Source organism: Etheostoma spectabile, chromosome 12 (genome assembly GCF_008692095.1).
Source record: "Etheostoma spectabile isolate EspeVRDwgs_2016 chromosome 12, UIUC_Espe_1.0, whole genome shotgun sequence".
In the NCBI taxonomy this organism is placed as follows: Eukaryota; Metazoa; Chordata; class Actinopteri; order Perciformes; family Percidae; genus Etheostoma; species Etheostoma spectabile.
This window is the reverse complement of record NC_045744.1, coordinates 23,321,948-23,334,977: the sequence shown is the minus strand read 5'-3', so window position 1 is coordinate 23,334,977 and position 13,030 is coordinate 23,321,948. Positions and strand designations below refer to the sequence as shown.

The 13,030-nt window shown below is 43.8% G+C and overlaps 1 protein-coding gene across 1 annotated transcript in view; it reads left to right on the top strand.

Moving 5' to 3' along the window:
• The window catches only part of larp4b (La ribonucleoprotein 4B), a 37,849-nt gene extending 27,008 nt beyond the window's left edge, over positions 1 to 10,841 (top strand). The window contains 11 exon segments of the mRNA XM_032532205.1: positions 216 to 319; positions 1,107 to 1,217; positions 2,107 to 2,160; positions 3,984 to 4,190; positions 4,552 to 4,658; positions 4,969 to 5,232; positions 5,806 to 5,851; positions 6,163 to 6,330; positions 7,083 to 7,264; positions 8,832 to 8,931; positions 9,477 to 10,841. Coding sequence (XP_032388096.1) covers positions 216 to 319; positions 1,107 to 1,217; positions 2,107 to 2,160; positions 3,984 to 4,190; positions 4,552 to 4,658; positions 4,969 to 5,232; positions 5,806 to 5,851; positions 6,163 to 6,330; positions 7,083 to 7,264; positions 8,832 to 8,931; positions 9,477 to 10,079 — 1,946 coding nt within the window. The 3' untranslated portion in view covers positions 10,080 to 10,841.
• Positions 10,842 to 13,030: the final 2,189 nt, after the last annotated feature.

The window sequence follows — 13,030 nt, the reverse complement described above, 5'->3', positions numbered from 1 at the left end:
TTGTCACATCAACACTTTAAGCAAGTGGGCAGCTATGGATGTTCATATTGTTACAGTCGTATCTTGTCTCTTGCTGTTTTTGGAACTTTTTGACACGTCTATGGGAAACTCCTCCAACAAAGCACCCCATTCAACAACAGTAAATGTGTGTTTTTCTTTGTTTTTGATTAAACCCAAATCTGTACATGCCTCCATCCTGTCGTTCTAATCTCCAGCTCTGCCATTGGTCCAAGTGGACGAGAAGGGGGAGAAGGTGCGGCCCAATCAGAACCGCTGCATCGTGATCCTCAGAGAGGTTCCTGAGAGCACGCCTATAGAGGTCAGTGGAGGTCGGATGGTGTTTGATTTGCAGGATGATCCTTATTGTTTCTAAACGTCTGGCAGGGATTTGATTCATTGAATTTATTTACACACAAGGAGCATAACATATGTGCCTTGAAGGTACCAAGCATGTCTGGATGTGTGACTGATAGTTTGACTTCATGGTCGTCTTTCTCGGTATGTCTTCAAGTAGATGATCAGGATATTTATTTACAAATGTATGTGACACTTGGCTGAAATTAGAACTGAAATTACACTTGTGTGGTGTTTTTAAAGTGTTTCTGAAAATGTCGTCTCTGCTTATCTGATTATTTAGTTTTCCTACATGCGTAAATTTGCCATGTTAATGAATCCAGAATAAAAAAAAAAAAATTATAAACAGAATTGCGAGTGGATTATTTGTGTAGTTTATATCGGTGCCTTGCCCAATCCTAGCTCTTGGTGATGCTTGTGGAATCCAGAGACTATTCAGTCTGCAGAACACCATCTGTATAATATAATCTGTTGAATAAACCATGACTGCAGGGTGGTGTAGAGAGAATGGAGCCCATCCTGCATTCAAGTTAAACATCTCATCTGTGGTTCCCTTCACCCCGTCAGTATTTCAATATAGAGCCACAGTCTTTCCTTTTTCCACTAATGCAGCCACAGACTAAGTTTCACCAACACCACAGTGCAGATTTTTAAGATGTCATTCTGAAGCCTTTTGCTGCTACAGCAGCAGACACTGAAAAAGACTGAACAGTCACTATAAAAATACCTTGATTTCCTGTCTTGTTCTGCAGGAGGTGGAGGCTCTTTTTAAAGGGGACAACTTACCCAAGTTCATCAACTGTGAATTTGCCTACAACGACAACTGGTTCATCACCTTTGAATCCGAAGCAGATGCACAGCAGGTAACGACAAAAGTGACAAGAAATCCTACATTTTCTTATTTCTTTTTTTTTTTTTTTATAAATATTTTTATTGTTTTAGAGAAGGTATAGTGTACAGTGCAACATTACACTGACAATTTTAACAAGACCCCCTTCTATTAACCCTGTCCCAACCACAACAAACCCTTATGCCAAGAAAAAAAATATATATACATATATAAAAATAAAAACAAAGTAAACAAATACATTTTCTTATTTTACTGGTATTTATTCTCCTTAAAGTCACAGTCTGCCACAAACACTCTCTCACCTGCTTTGTTGGGTTGGGAGAATTGGGATGAGGGTGAAACTGAATCATATCTTTACTACTACTTCTTTTTCATTTTAGTTTTTGCCGAGTGACATCCAGACGTACACCTCCAATCGGTGTTTTAGTCGAGTCAACAAAGATGTCTGAGTCTAGGACACAAAGTTACCATAACAATTACACATATTAGTCAGAAACGTCATCCATTTTCTAGCTACTGCTCAAGTGGGTGTAGCTAGTTTTACAGGAAGAGAAATTAAAGATTTATTTTCAAAATAAATTGTTGATCTTTATTGGGCATATAACACGGGGACTGTCTGTTAAACTGACTTTAAGCCCTTATTATATATTCCATTTGTCTCTCAGGCCGTTATTTTTTTTTTTTATATGTGCAGGATTGTTTCCCATTTTACTTAAATTGCATCCCCTCTTTCTTAAAACTCTTTCCCCCCGATGTGCTTTGTTTTCCCAACATTATATGTTACCCTGTTTGAGTGGTTGTACTGTTACTAATTTATTCCTTCATTCTTCTAGTACTCAGATCAATCAAGTTATCATTCATGTTTCTGATTCTGACACCGTGTTGTCTTTCTCTTAATAAAGGCATATCAGTATCTCCGTGAGGAGGTGAAGACCTTCCAAGGGAAGCCTATTAAGGTAGGTTACATTAGACCACGTTCCTCAGTTCCTCATGGGGGGCGACAGAAACCACACACTAGAGCTTTAACCCTCATGTTGTCCTCGGGTCAAATTGACCCGTTTTCCTATATCAATCTTCTTTTTAATTCCCCAAAATAACATAACTGATTGCACCCAACGCTCTTTGGCAAGTACACATCTCTACTTTCATTAATTTTGGGTCTTATTAAATTGTATAGCATTTGAAAAACAAATTGAAGTGTGTTTGAAATAGTATTGAGTAAAAGTTGACATATTCCAGTCTGTGGTTATCCATCAACTCACATTCCTTTAATTTTAGTCTAAATAATTCCTAATTTCTGCTTTTCTAACTCAAACATTAGGTATTATTTGTGAGGTTTATTGACCATAAAATCCCCAAAAAACTGTAAAACTAAAGTTAGTTAGTAAAAAAGCGTCAAGTGTTGAAAAACGGGACATTTATTGATAATAAGCATAGATTTTCAATTTAGACAAGAAGACAGCACAAGGGTTAAACAATAACCTTTTTTTTTAAAAGAGCATCACGTACTTGGGACATAACTTGGGTTAATTGTTGTCCGATTTCAGGAAAAAAAGTCTAAATTAAACACACTCATTGTTCCATTAAATTCCTGGTTTCAAGTGATGGGCGGCCCTAATAATGAGAATGGCGAGTGGTGGCGAATAGTTAGAGGACCCGCCAACCTCTTGGGTTTCCCAGGCAAGAGAGTGGTGGGTAAGACTGCTGTTGTAGATTAGTGTTGCGTTTGTAGTTATTTATGAGTTCTCCCTAAAATAATAACAGAGGAACATCTTAATATATTAAGGTTCTGATAAATATGTGTAAAAACACAAACTCAAGATAATGAACTTAGATAAGTCCTTTGAATAAAAACACATTAACAAAAAAAAAAATCTATGTTGTCAACAGGGACGTTGTAGAGCGTCCTCTGGTGGACAGACTATGCAACGCCATCACTAACAGGGATGTTGTAGAGCGTCCTCTGGTGGACAGACTATGCAACGCCATCACTAACAGGGACGTTGTAGAGCGTCCTCTGGTGGACAGACTATGTAAAGCCATCACTTACAGGGACGTTGTAGAGCGTCCTCTGGTGGACAGACTATGCAACACCATCACTAACAGGGACGTTGTAGAGCGTCCTCTGGTGGACAGGCTATGCAACGGCATCACTAACAGGGACGTTGTAGAGTGTCCTCTGGTGGACGGACTATGCAACGCCATCACTAACAGGGACGTTGTAGAGCGTCCTCTGGGGACAGACTATGTAACACCATCACTAACAGGGACGTTGTAGAGCGCCCTCTGGTGGACAGACTATGCAACGCCATCACTCATAACATGGTTGACCGTCCGTTTTTATACATAAATATTCACATATCAGAATCATTCATTTGTCATGATGAGTGAATATATATGTATATTTATTATATAAAAAAAATGTTTTACCTAGATTGGGAAATGTCCACCGATATATCGATCGGGCTCTACTCTTTACATCTTAATTTCCACACTTTAGGCTGTTGCAGCTAGCTCAGGGGACAGAGTGTAGGACACTAGGTGGTACAGCCTGAGACTTGAACAATAAAAACAAATTGCCTTCTGCATTTTTCTTTCCCTTTCTCTCGATTGTACCGAACCGTGATGTATGAACCCAAACTGTCAAATGCTGATGTAGGCTCTTTTTTAATGTGTAGTTCTTGTAAAACCCAGCTGCGTAAAACATGCTTAGAAATGTGCAATGCATCCATGTTGCCGACTGCTGCCAATTTTATCTCTCCCCCCCCCCCCCCCCCAGGCGAGGATAAAGGCGAAGGCAATCGCTATCAACACTTTCATGCCAAAGAACGGCTACCGGCCGGTGGAGGTAAACCCGTACGCCCAGCAGCGCTACACCTCCTACTACATCCCGCCGGTGTACAGCCCCCAGCAGCAGTTTCCCCTGTACAGCCTCATCACGCCGCAGGCCTGGTCGACCACACACAGCTTCATCGACCCCTCCATGGTAAGAGGAAGTGGGGACATTTGAATCGGTAAAATAACCGGGAAATTTAAAAATTGTAGGCCTTAAAGCTTTAGTACGTAACTTCTGATGTTTAAGATCCAGTGTATAACGTGTAGTATCAAAATCTACGTTGCCCGCTCACAAACTTGTTATTTTTCACAAATATTTACCACCACTGTTGATTCAAAGTATTCCTTTTGACTTGAGATTTTATATTTGCATTCCGGTAAACTGGGGGTAGACGCTCCATATTCACGCGCCATCTTGAAACAGTCCTCTTGTATTCAAGATGGCGCATGAATACAAGCCAGTGCTTCTGTTAATGTTGAGGGTGACTGTTTGAATGTTTTCTGTTTACCAGGTTTCCCCATTTCACAACAACCGGTTCATCAATGGATTTACCACATCACACAGTTTCAAACCAGCGACGTCCCCCCTCACCGTCAGACACTACTCGCCCAGGAACAGGTTTGAATCTGTTGTCATTTTGTATCCGTTCTACACTGAAATTGGGAATTTCTCAGGTCATATTATCTAACCCCAAAGTCCTGAATAAGGTTTAATGTCTGAATTTATTTTCAGAAGTGTTGGCTTTCTCCTTCGACAAATGGACGCAAACCGCAGACCTATCTGATATCTTTTAGTTAATTTCATTTTAAAATCTCTCTCGATATTAAAAACATCCTTCATCCTACGAAGCATGTTGTTTTCATTGTTCTTGCGGAGTCATTTTCCACACGTTCCCACCTGCTGAGTGAAGTGTTCCTGTGTCCTGCAGGAACCACAGTAAACCTCACCTGAGGCCGACCCTCCCCACAGCGGACCGCAGCGCCGGGCTCCTGGACAACCCGGGTCTCTTCCCCAGCTTCCCCAGCGAGCGGCTCAACGGGATCCGCAGCAGCCCGCCGACACGACTCCCCGCCAGCCAGCCCAGAACCAGGTTACCCTCCACCGCAGCCTTCCCTCGCAGAGACACCGTGGGCACGGGGCGCGTGACGGAGCCCGTAACCCCCGACTACTCCCTGGGTATCGGCAGAGGAAGGTACGGCACTGCTGTGGCTCGATGGTGGCACCGTGCTGTCCTGATGGTGCACTTTCTCTCTCTGTGGTTTTCAACACCTGTCACTTTAAATATTCAGATCTTTGCATCTGAGGGAACATTTATAGATGTGCGTTTTCACCAGGTAGATGAAGAACCATCGTCACATTGAACATCGCTAGCTACAAATCTAAACATTAGGGCTTTTACATCAAGATTAATTAATTTATTGTTGATTTCTAATCTTACGTCCAAAAGGCTTTAGTTTCACCAAAGTAGCGACCACCAGCTACTTTCAGTCACTCACACAATCCTTCTATGTGGACAAAGACGTGAGATCACTATAAAATAAAGCTTTGCTGCTCATCTGCATTGACAGTGAAAATTAGCTCTAACTTTGTCAGTCAGCCTTGAGACATGAACTGCAGTCCGTTGAATCAAATGATGTGAATACTCTGAAATAAGGTTAATGTGGGGCAGAAGTCGTCTTCTTTTCTTTTTTTACATTGTGCAAGGTTAAATCATTGCCACAGGTAGACTGGATGTTTGTAAAGTGAAGTGTTCTTTTTCTTAAAGGAAAAATGTTTCTGCTTCTAGGAAAAAGAGGGACGAAAAGTTTACAGTAAGTACCTTTTTTTTGTTGTTGTTGTCCTCATCTTTCTAATGTAGCTTTTGGTATGAGTTTAGCTAATTTAGGCCAATGTAAAGGAAACAATGGCAGCAGGATTACATTGGTCCTGTAATGTCATTACGTACATTATTGTCATTGGTTTCTGTTTTTAAGCTCATTGTGGGTCAAGAGCTATCTGCAGGTGCAGAGCTGTTGGCTGACTCCCCGTTGTCTGCATGATTAGAGTTTGACTCTGTGTTTGAAAGACATCCCCCCCCCCGTTAAAGTTTTGCGCTGACTCTGTGTTTGTCGCTGCCGTTTAGAGAGTGACGCCTCAGTCGCCTCCTCCTCCCAAACCCCCGTCTCCGAGCTTCGAGCTAGGCCTCTCCAGCTTCCCCCCCCTGCCCGGAGCAGCCGGCCAGCTCAAGACCGACGACGTGTTCGACAACCGGCTGGCCAGCAGCGTAGTCATCGGCAACGCCAAGGAACGGGTAAGGACTGGCACTGAGACTGAGCTAACTCACTAGGTGTTGTCTGTATATTACATGGATATCATTCGGGCCTTTACATTGTCAAGAAATTAAGAAGAGTTGAGGAATAGTCTCTTAGATTTAATAATCCAAGTTCCGCACACACCGTAAAACTGTGTGTCCTCGCTCATAGCTTTTCTGTCGAGCCTCCTTTCTTCTTGAGATCATTTTAGGAATTGAGACATCCTTTAACACTAGAACAGCCATGAAGTCATTTTCACAGTTTTTTAAATGTATATATGTAGTAACTTCGCTGGATAATGAACTATTAAAACCCTTAAGTGCACAATTAAACTTGTTAAATTGTGTTAAATCGTGTTATTTCGTTTTTCTAAAGATATTCTGACACAATACCTGCATTAATATTGCAATTAGGTATTTATCATGCAAGATCATGGAGTTTGGAATCGGGCGGTCAAAATGACGCAGTTATAGCGTTAACATGGCGCGCTAAGATCAATTTCTGGGTCACAGGCAGGAGGACAGAGGAGTGGAGGAGGAGTAACCACAACCTTTAGATGCTGCGTTTCAAACATTTTTAGTTGTGAGAAGTCAGGGTTAAAAAGCTGCAGCACCAAGACTGTGAATTTATCATCAAATACTCCTGTTCCCTAAATATTGATGTAGTATAGAAAGTTAAACTGATGCTGATTCTACTAGAAGAACTTGCATTAATGCTTTCGTATCTTCCCGTTGGTGTGTTTTCCTTGCAGAATGTAAGTGCTGATTCCAGTGCTGGAGGAGCGCTGTCTCCAGCCGGCCCCAAAGAGCCACTTCGGACCTCCACGTCCCCGATGCCCACAAGCTTCCAGCCCTCGCCGACCCCAGCCGCAGCCTCGACTCTGACCCCAGCCGCCGGCCCGCCACACAGTCCCGCTCCCTCCCTCCCAGCTGCGTAAGAACCACACTGACCGCGATGAATGTGAAGTGTAACCGTGGGAATTTGCAGTAACTGCAAGAGAAAATGGAAAGAGTGGCAATGGCAGGAGGGGCAATGTGTTCTAAGAGGCTGCAGATAACAGCTGATCTGTTTTACGGACAAGCGTAGAAGCCAATGGCATTTAAGGATACACCTGACAATGAATGGTAAAGGGCAAGACCCTGGTGACTTATGAGGTGTGTCAAAATGAAGGAGAGAGAGAGAGAGAGAGAGAGAGAGAGAGAGAGAGGAGAGAGAGAGAGAGAGAGAGAGAGAGAGAGAGTAGAGAGAGAGAGAGAGAGAGAGAGAGAGAGAGAGAGAGAGAGAGAGAGAGAGAGAGAGAGGAGAAAAGAGAGAGAGAGAGAGAGGAGAGAAAGGCCCAATAAATAGGGAAATGATAGTGTTACAGCAGCAAAATATCAGTCACAAAGCACAGAATATAAATGAAAAACTAGGATACAATATACATGAAATAACAATAATAGGATAAAATACAAGAACAAATATTTGAATATTTTAGTTAGGGCCAGCATTTCTATAGGTGAGACTTCCTTAACTGAACTTGGTTCCTCCCTCTTTTGTGAGTTATGAAATAATATTGAAAAAATAAAAACGCTGCTTTTTCAGTAATATTTATTTTTATTTTTCTGTAACAGTGAGAAATGCTTTGTTAGTCATGGCCTCGGCCAGGTGGACGGCCCTACACAGAGCACCTGCAGCGCTAGAACAGCTTACGCATCAAGCATCGAGGCTGATTTATGGTTCTGCAGAGGCTCCGTGCAGAGCTTTCTCAGTAGCCTGCATAAGCGGCCTGAAGTTTATATTTGTGCTTCGGTGTGCGCGTCGATCTCTTTAAGATAATAGCAGGGCCTGCGTGTGAGTGAGAAGGTGACAGTTATTAGCTTTGGAGGGAGGACTCTAGAGAGGAACAAAGTGTCTCCCCTGTGCTTTTTCACCACGTTTTGGAAAGCTGTAGCAGGAGGCGTTAACCCCTTCCCCTGTTTTCCCGTTATGGGAAGGAAACCCAAAAAAGGTCGGGGAAGAACTTTAAAACAGGACTCCTCAATTCTCGGGGCAATGAGTTTTTTAACCTTAGCATTTTACCCAGAGCTGATTCTCTGTTCACTTCACCTGCCTTTTTTTGGCCTTCTCTTTTTCATTTTGAACGCATCATATCATTCAAAGACGAGACAGGTTTATAAAACTTGTATCCATCATGTTTTTGTCCGTGTGTAAATAACACAGGGGCACATTGCCCCCCCTGACAACCCAGGAAAAGCAGTAATTTCGACATCTGCCCCTGATCGCGGCTCCCTTACATCGAACTACTTTTTTTTTGTTTGAGTGCCCGTTGTGAAGCTCACATTTGCGGGTTTGTTGCTTTCTCTTTTTTTCCCGTTCACAAAATAGCTGTTTTTCCCCCCCTAAATATCTGACAGACCCCCGGGGCGTAATTCAGTGATTGAGCCTGTCATGTTTGAAACCTTTCCCACCTTAATTCCCGTTTTTCCCCTTTTTTTTTTTTTTTGTTCGGGGAGGTAAGGCAGGAGGTGAAGGCGAAGGAGGTGCAGTTGTCCGTGGAGCGGGTTCCCGGCACGCTGTCCACTGCAAGCAAATCGGTGCAAGTCAACGGCGCAGCCACAGTCAGTTTTGATTTCTTCTTTAAAATTTTTTTGTGTTCCCCTCATGCTTTTTTTAAATGCTAAAAGCTCTCGAACAAACAATTCCATGCCCCAAGTGGGGGGGAATTTTCCCCCCTTAAACCCTGAAACCCCTTTCTTTTTTTTTATTGCAAAAAAGTAACCGGGGAAGAAAATTTGGGCTTTTTAATGGTTCCTGAAAAATTAGTGCCTTTTTTTTTTTTTAAGGAAAGGGGGCCTGGAAAAAAAAAACAAAAAAATCTCTGCTTCTTTGGTAAAACCCCTTGGCTTTTTTTTTTAAGAATTGCAGTAAAACCGTTTTTCCCTTTTTTTTTTTAAAAAACCCTACAAAAAAAAAACCAACTTTTTTTTTTTTTTACTGCTAGAAAATCTTGGGAACGTGGTTTTGTGTTGCCAAACTATGGTGGAAAAACCCAAATGATTTTAGATATCATTAACCTTGCAGGAAGAGTGGAGGCCATAGACTATATTCCCCTAACTCAGTGTTTGTTGTTTTGTTGTTTTTTTCCCCCCCAGGGGCGAGGAAGCCCCTACGCTGAGAATCCAGCGGGGAAGGACATGGCGAATTAAAACAACCCGCCCATCCCCAAAGGGAAGCTAAGCCCCCCGCATGCCCCCCCGGGGGCGAGGAGAGGAAGTGCCCCGACGCCACCGCCCCTGCAGGGGAGGCCAAGGCCAGAGAGACACACCCCACCTCCTCCAAACCCGGCTCAGCTGCTGCCCCCCCGGGCAGATCCCGAGGGGGGCGGGGGGGCCCCCCGGTGGGGCCCCCCGCCCTCAACCCGGGAAAACCCCCCCAAAAAAATCCCCCCCAACCCCGCCCAAAATCCCCCAGTAGGCGACTCCCCGCCCCTTTACCGAGTCCTCCAACCCCCTCCTCCCCCTTCCTACTAAACTCCACGGATGCGTCTAAAAAAAACAAAAAAAACGAAAAAGAAAAAACAGGAAATATAAGTCAGGGCTACTCAATACTTGTATCCCAGAATCAGCGGTTCACAAATGAGAACAGAGGACACCTTCTTTCCTGGATCAGGGCTTGCAGACAAAAAGCACTTTACTGTGCATGTAGAGCAACGTTTCATTCTTTTTATTCTATTTATGTGCTTTATTTCTTTTTTCCTTTTTTTTAATTTCTGTTTTATTTCTCCATTTCTCTGTCTGCATTGCGTAGTAGTGTTGGCTTCTGAGTCAGCACAGACGACACTGAAATTTGTCCCTTCTGTCCAAATGGCCTGGTGGGGTTAGATTAGTCTGGTCTGCGAAGCATCGGGGTCTTGTTGGAGGCCACTCGGGTGGATGAAGGGAGGGCTTGCGTACAACAGACTCCACCATGTTTGGCTCTCACAGCGAGGGGTTCGTTTGCATGTCGAGTGGCACAGTTGTGCATCCTCATGTAGCTTAATTATGGGTCATACTTAGCTGATGTGTTTTTTAAATACATAATCGCATCCATATGCAAGACTTAACACCTGACTCTCATCAAAACAAGACTCTGATCTTTTGGTGTATGTCGCCACAAACACATTTTTCTTTAGGTTTATTTACACGAGATGATTTTCGTTTGTTGATGGGTTTTTTCCTCCAGCAGCTCAGCTTTGACTGGACTATCGGTACTGTTCCTCCCGGTAATGAGTGTCTCATCTGCGATTTTCTCTAAAGCATCACCTGCCTCCACTGTGTTGTTTTGTTTGTGTCTTACTGTGTGCTAACACTGCTAACTAGCTAGCTGTATTGCATAGCTTTTGTCTAACGACTGGGATGTGACATCAGATCAGACGTTAGGTGCATGAGGATATCTGCAAGAAAAAGTTATTCTTCAAGACAAAGTAGGCCTTGAGGCAGTTGTGTCTGTTGAAAATGTCTGGAAGTGGGTTGAGGTGTTTTTGTTTGGTTTCTCGCAATGTTTTTGTGTGAAGACATGAGTCGGGGACGGGGGGGGGGGGACGGGGGGGAGGGGCGGGTGGGGCTGCATTTTCTTGGCATTACAATTTTAGGAAAAGCAGAGCAAGCTTTCACAGCTACGCATCCTTTCTTTTCCTGTTAAAAACTGTGGACTTTAACTATCGGCGGGCACATACTGTCAGAGGAGGGAGGGGGGGGGGGGTGTGTGTGTGTCATAGGCTGACATTTAAAATCCAGTTGTGATGATATAACGTCTGCTTCCTGTCTGAAGCGGTTCGGTTCCCTCCGGAGGCGAGGAAACGCGGGCGAGCCGCGTTCAGGCCGGAGGAAATTTAACACTAGTCGCGAGGGTTCGGATGCTCGGTCAACCGCTGTCACGGGTAACGAACGGCCCACGACAACTGGGGCGTTGTTGTTCTGATCGTCCGCTGAGACGACGTGACTCTTCAGTGGACACGAAGGGTTACTTCCCTCCCTGAGGTGCACCAAGAGTTCAGAGTTTTGGGACAGTGAGGTGACGGTGTGACGTTTCTCGTTGCTTTCTCCTAGACACGGTGCTAGACTCCCGGGACCTGTTGCTACAGCTCGACTCCCAACGCACGTAGAAAATACTTGATTTACATCGACGGGACTTGATTCGCACCGTTGGCTGTTTTTCGGAAGCTCGCTGGCAAAACGCGTTAATTGATTATAGTACCCGAAGCGAAGAAGGGAATTGATCCTGATGGTCAAGGGGAGAGAAAGAAAGAAATAAGTTTTTCCAGGAGCAAATTAACCCTGTGGACACCGTCGCTGAAGTCTTTTTTTTTCTTCTTTTTTTTTGTTGTTGTGCCTTTTGTGGATGCCTGTTGAAAAACACACTGTGGTGAGGATGGACGTGTGTGTGTGTGTGTGTGTGTGTGTGTGTGTGTGTGTGTGTGTGGTATTATATATATATAGATATAGATATAGAGAGAGAGAGATACGGCGTCAAATGACTTTACAGATGTATATCCAGCTTGTGTTTTTTTCGCTGAAGGGGTTGGTTGCTTCTTTATAGGCATGCAGTGGTGTAGATGTTGGCCTTTGGTTCCTTATCAATGAAGATTTTCTTGGAGGGAGTGCTTGTAAAACTGTTGAATATGGAAAGTTAGACGGTGGAATAGACCCAGAATGTTTAAAGAAAAACAAAACCGATCAAGGTACATGACGAGGGTTTCTTTTTTTGGAGGGTAGTTTGCCGCGTTGGAGTGTGTAAGACATGATGTTGGGAGTCCCGTTGGGGCTCATCTGAACGGCGTTGAACCAACCGAGCTTTTAAGAATTCATGCTTTGAACAAACCATTTAAAGGCAGATGGGAGCGGGTGGGTTTACAGCACGGATGCGATCAGGGAGATCTGAAACCGTCGTATCCAAATCCCTCCATCTTCTGGTCGACGATGTTCAGCTTTCCCTTCTTCCTTCGCGGCGAGTCGTTACCACTCGGGTTGTTTTTTTTGTTTCTCTGTCGGGCACGCTCCCTCGTCGGCTTCTCCTAGTTTGAGTTTGCACGCTTGGATTAATCCTGAGTTGTTTCTAGAAGATACAATTAGTAAAAACAGATTTACCAAAGCACGCGGTCCTTCTTCCTGCTTCACTCCTGTGGTGTCGGGGATGAATCGCGCCTGACGGGAGTTCAATTTAAAGCACAGTGTGTAGAGGACAACGAGCCTTTTACATCCTTAACTCGTCCGTTTGACGGAGGCGCCAACACCACATCAGGCTCAGTGGGACTTTAAATCGATGGTTGCCGATGAGCTGGTGGGACGTTTTCATCCCTTCGTCAGAGTGAAGCAGCGAGAATTCGGCTACAGGGAGGAAACCAGGTGTCAAATTTAGCTTTTTAGTTGGGAGGTCCGTCTACTGTAGCAGCCACACGTTTGGCAGATAACCAACCGAGTCTCGGATGTTTCACTGTATTCTACAAATGGACGAAATGAGTTTTTTGGAATGACACCCGAATGATAAAGCTGTAATTATGAAAATGTCGAATGTTTTTTTTTGTTTTTTTGTGTGCGTTTCCCGCCCTGATCACCGCGTGCTCGGGTGCAATCTCCTTTAAAGTTGCCACCTTTTTAGATGCAAAAACACCCTTAAAAAAAAAAAAAAATAAATAAATAAATACCACTGTATTATACACACACTGTTCTGGGGTTAAAC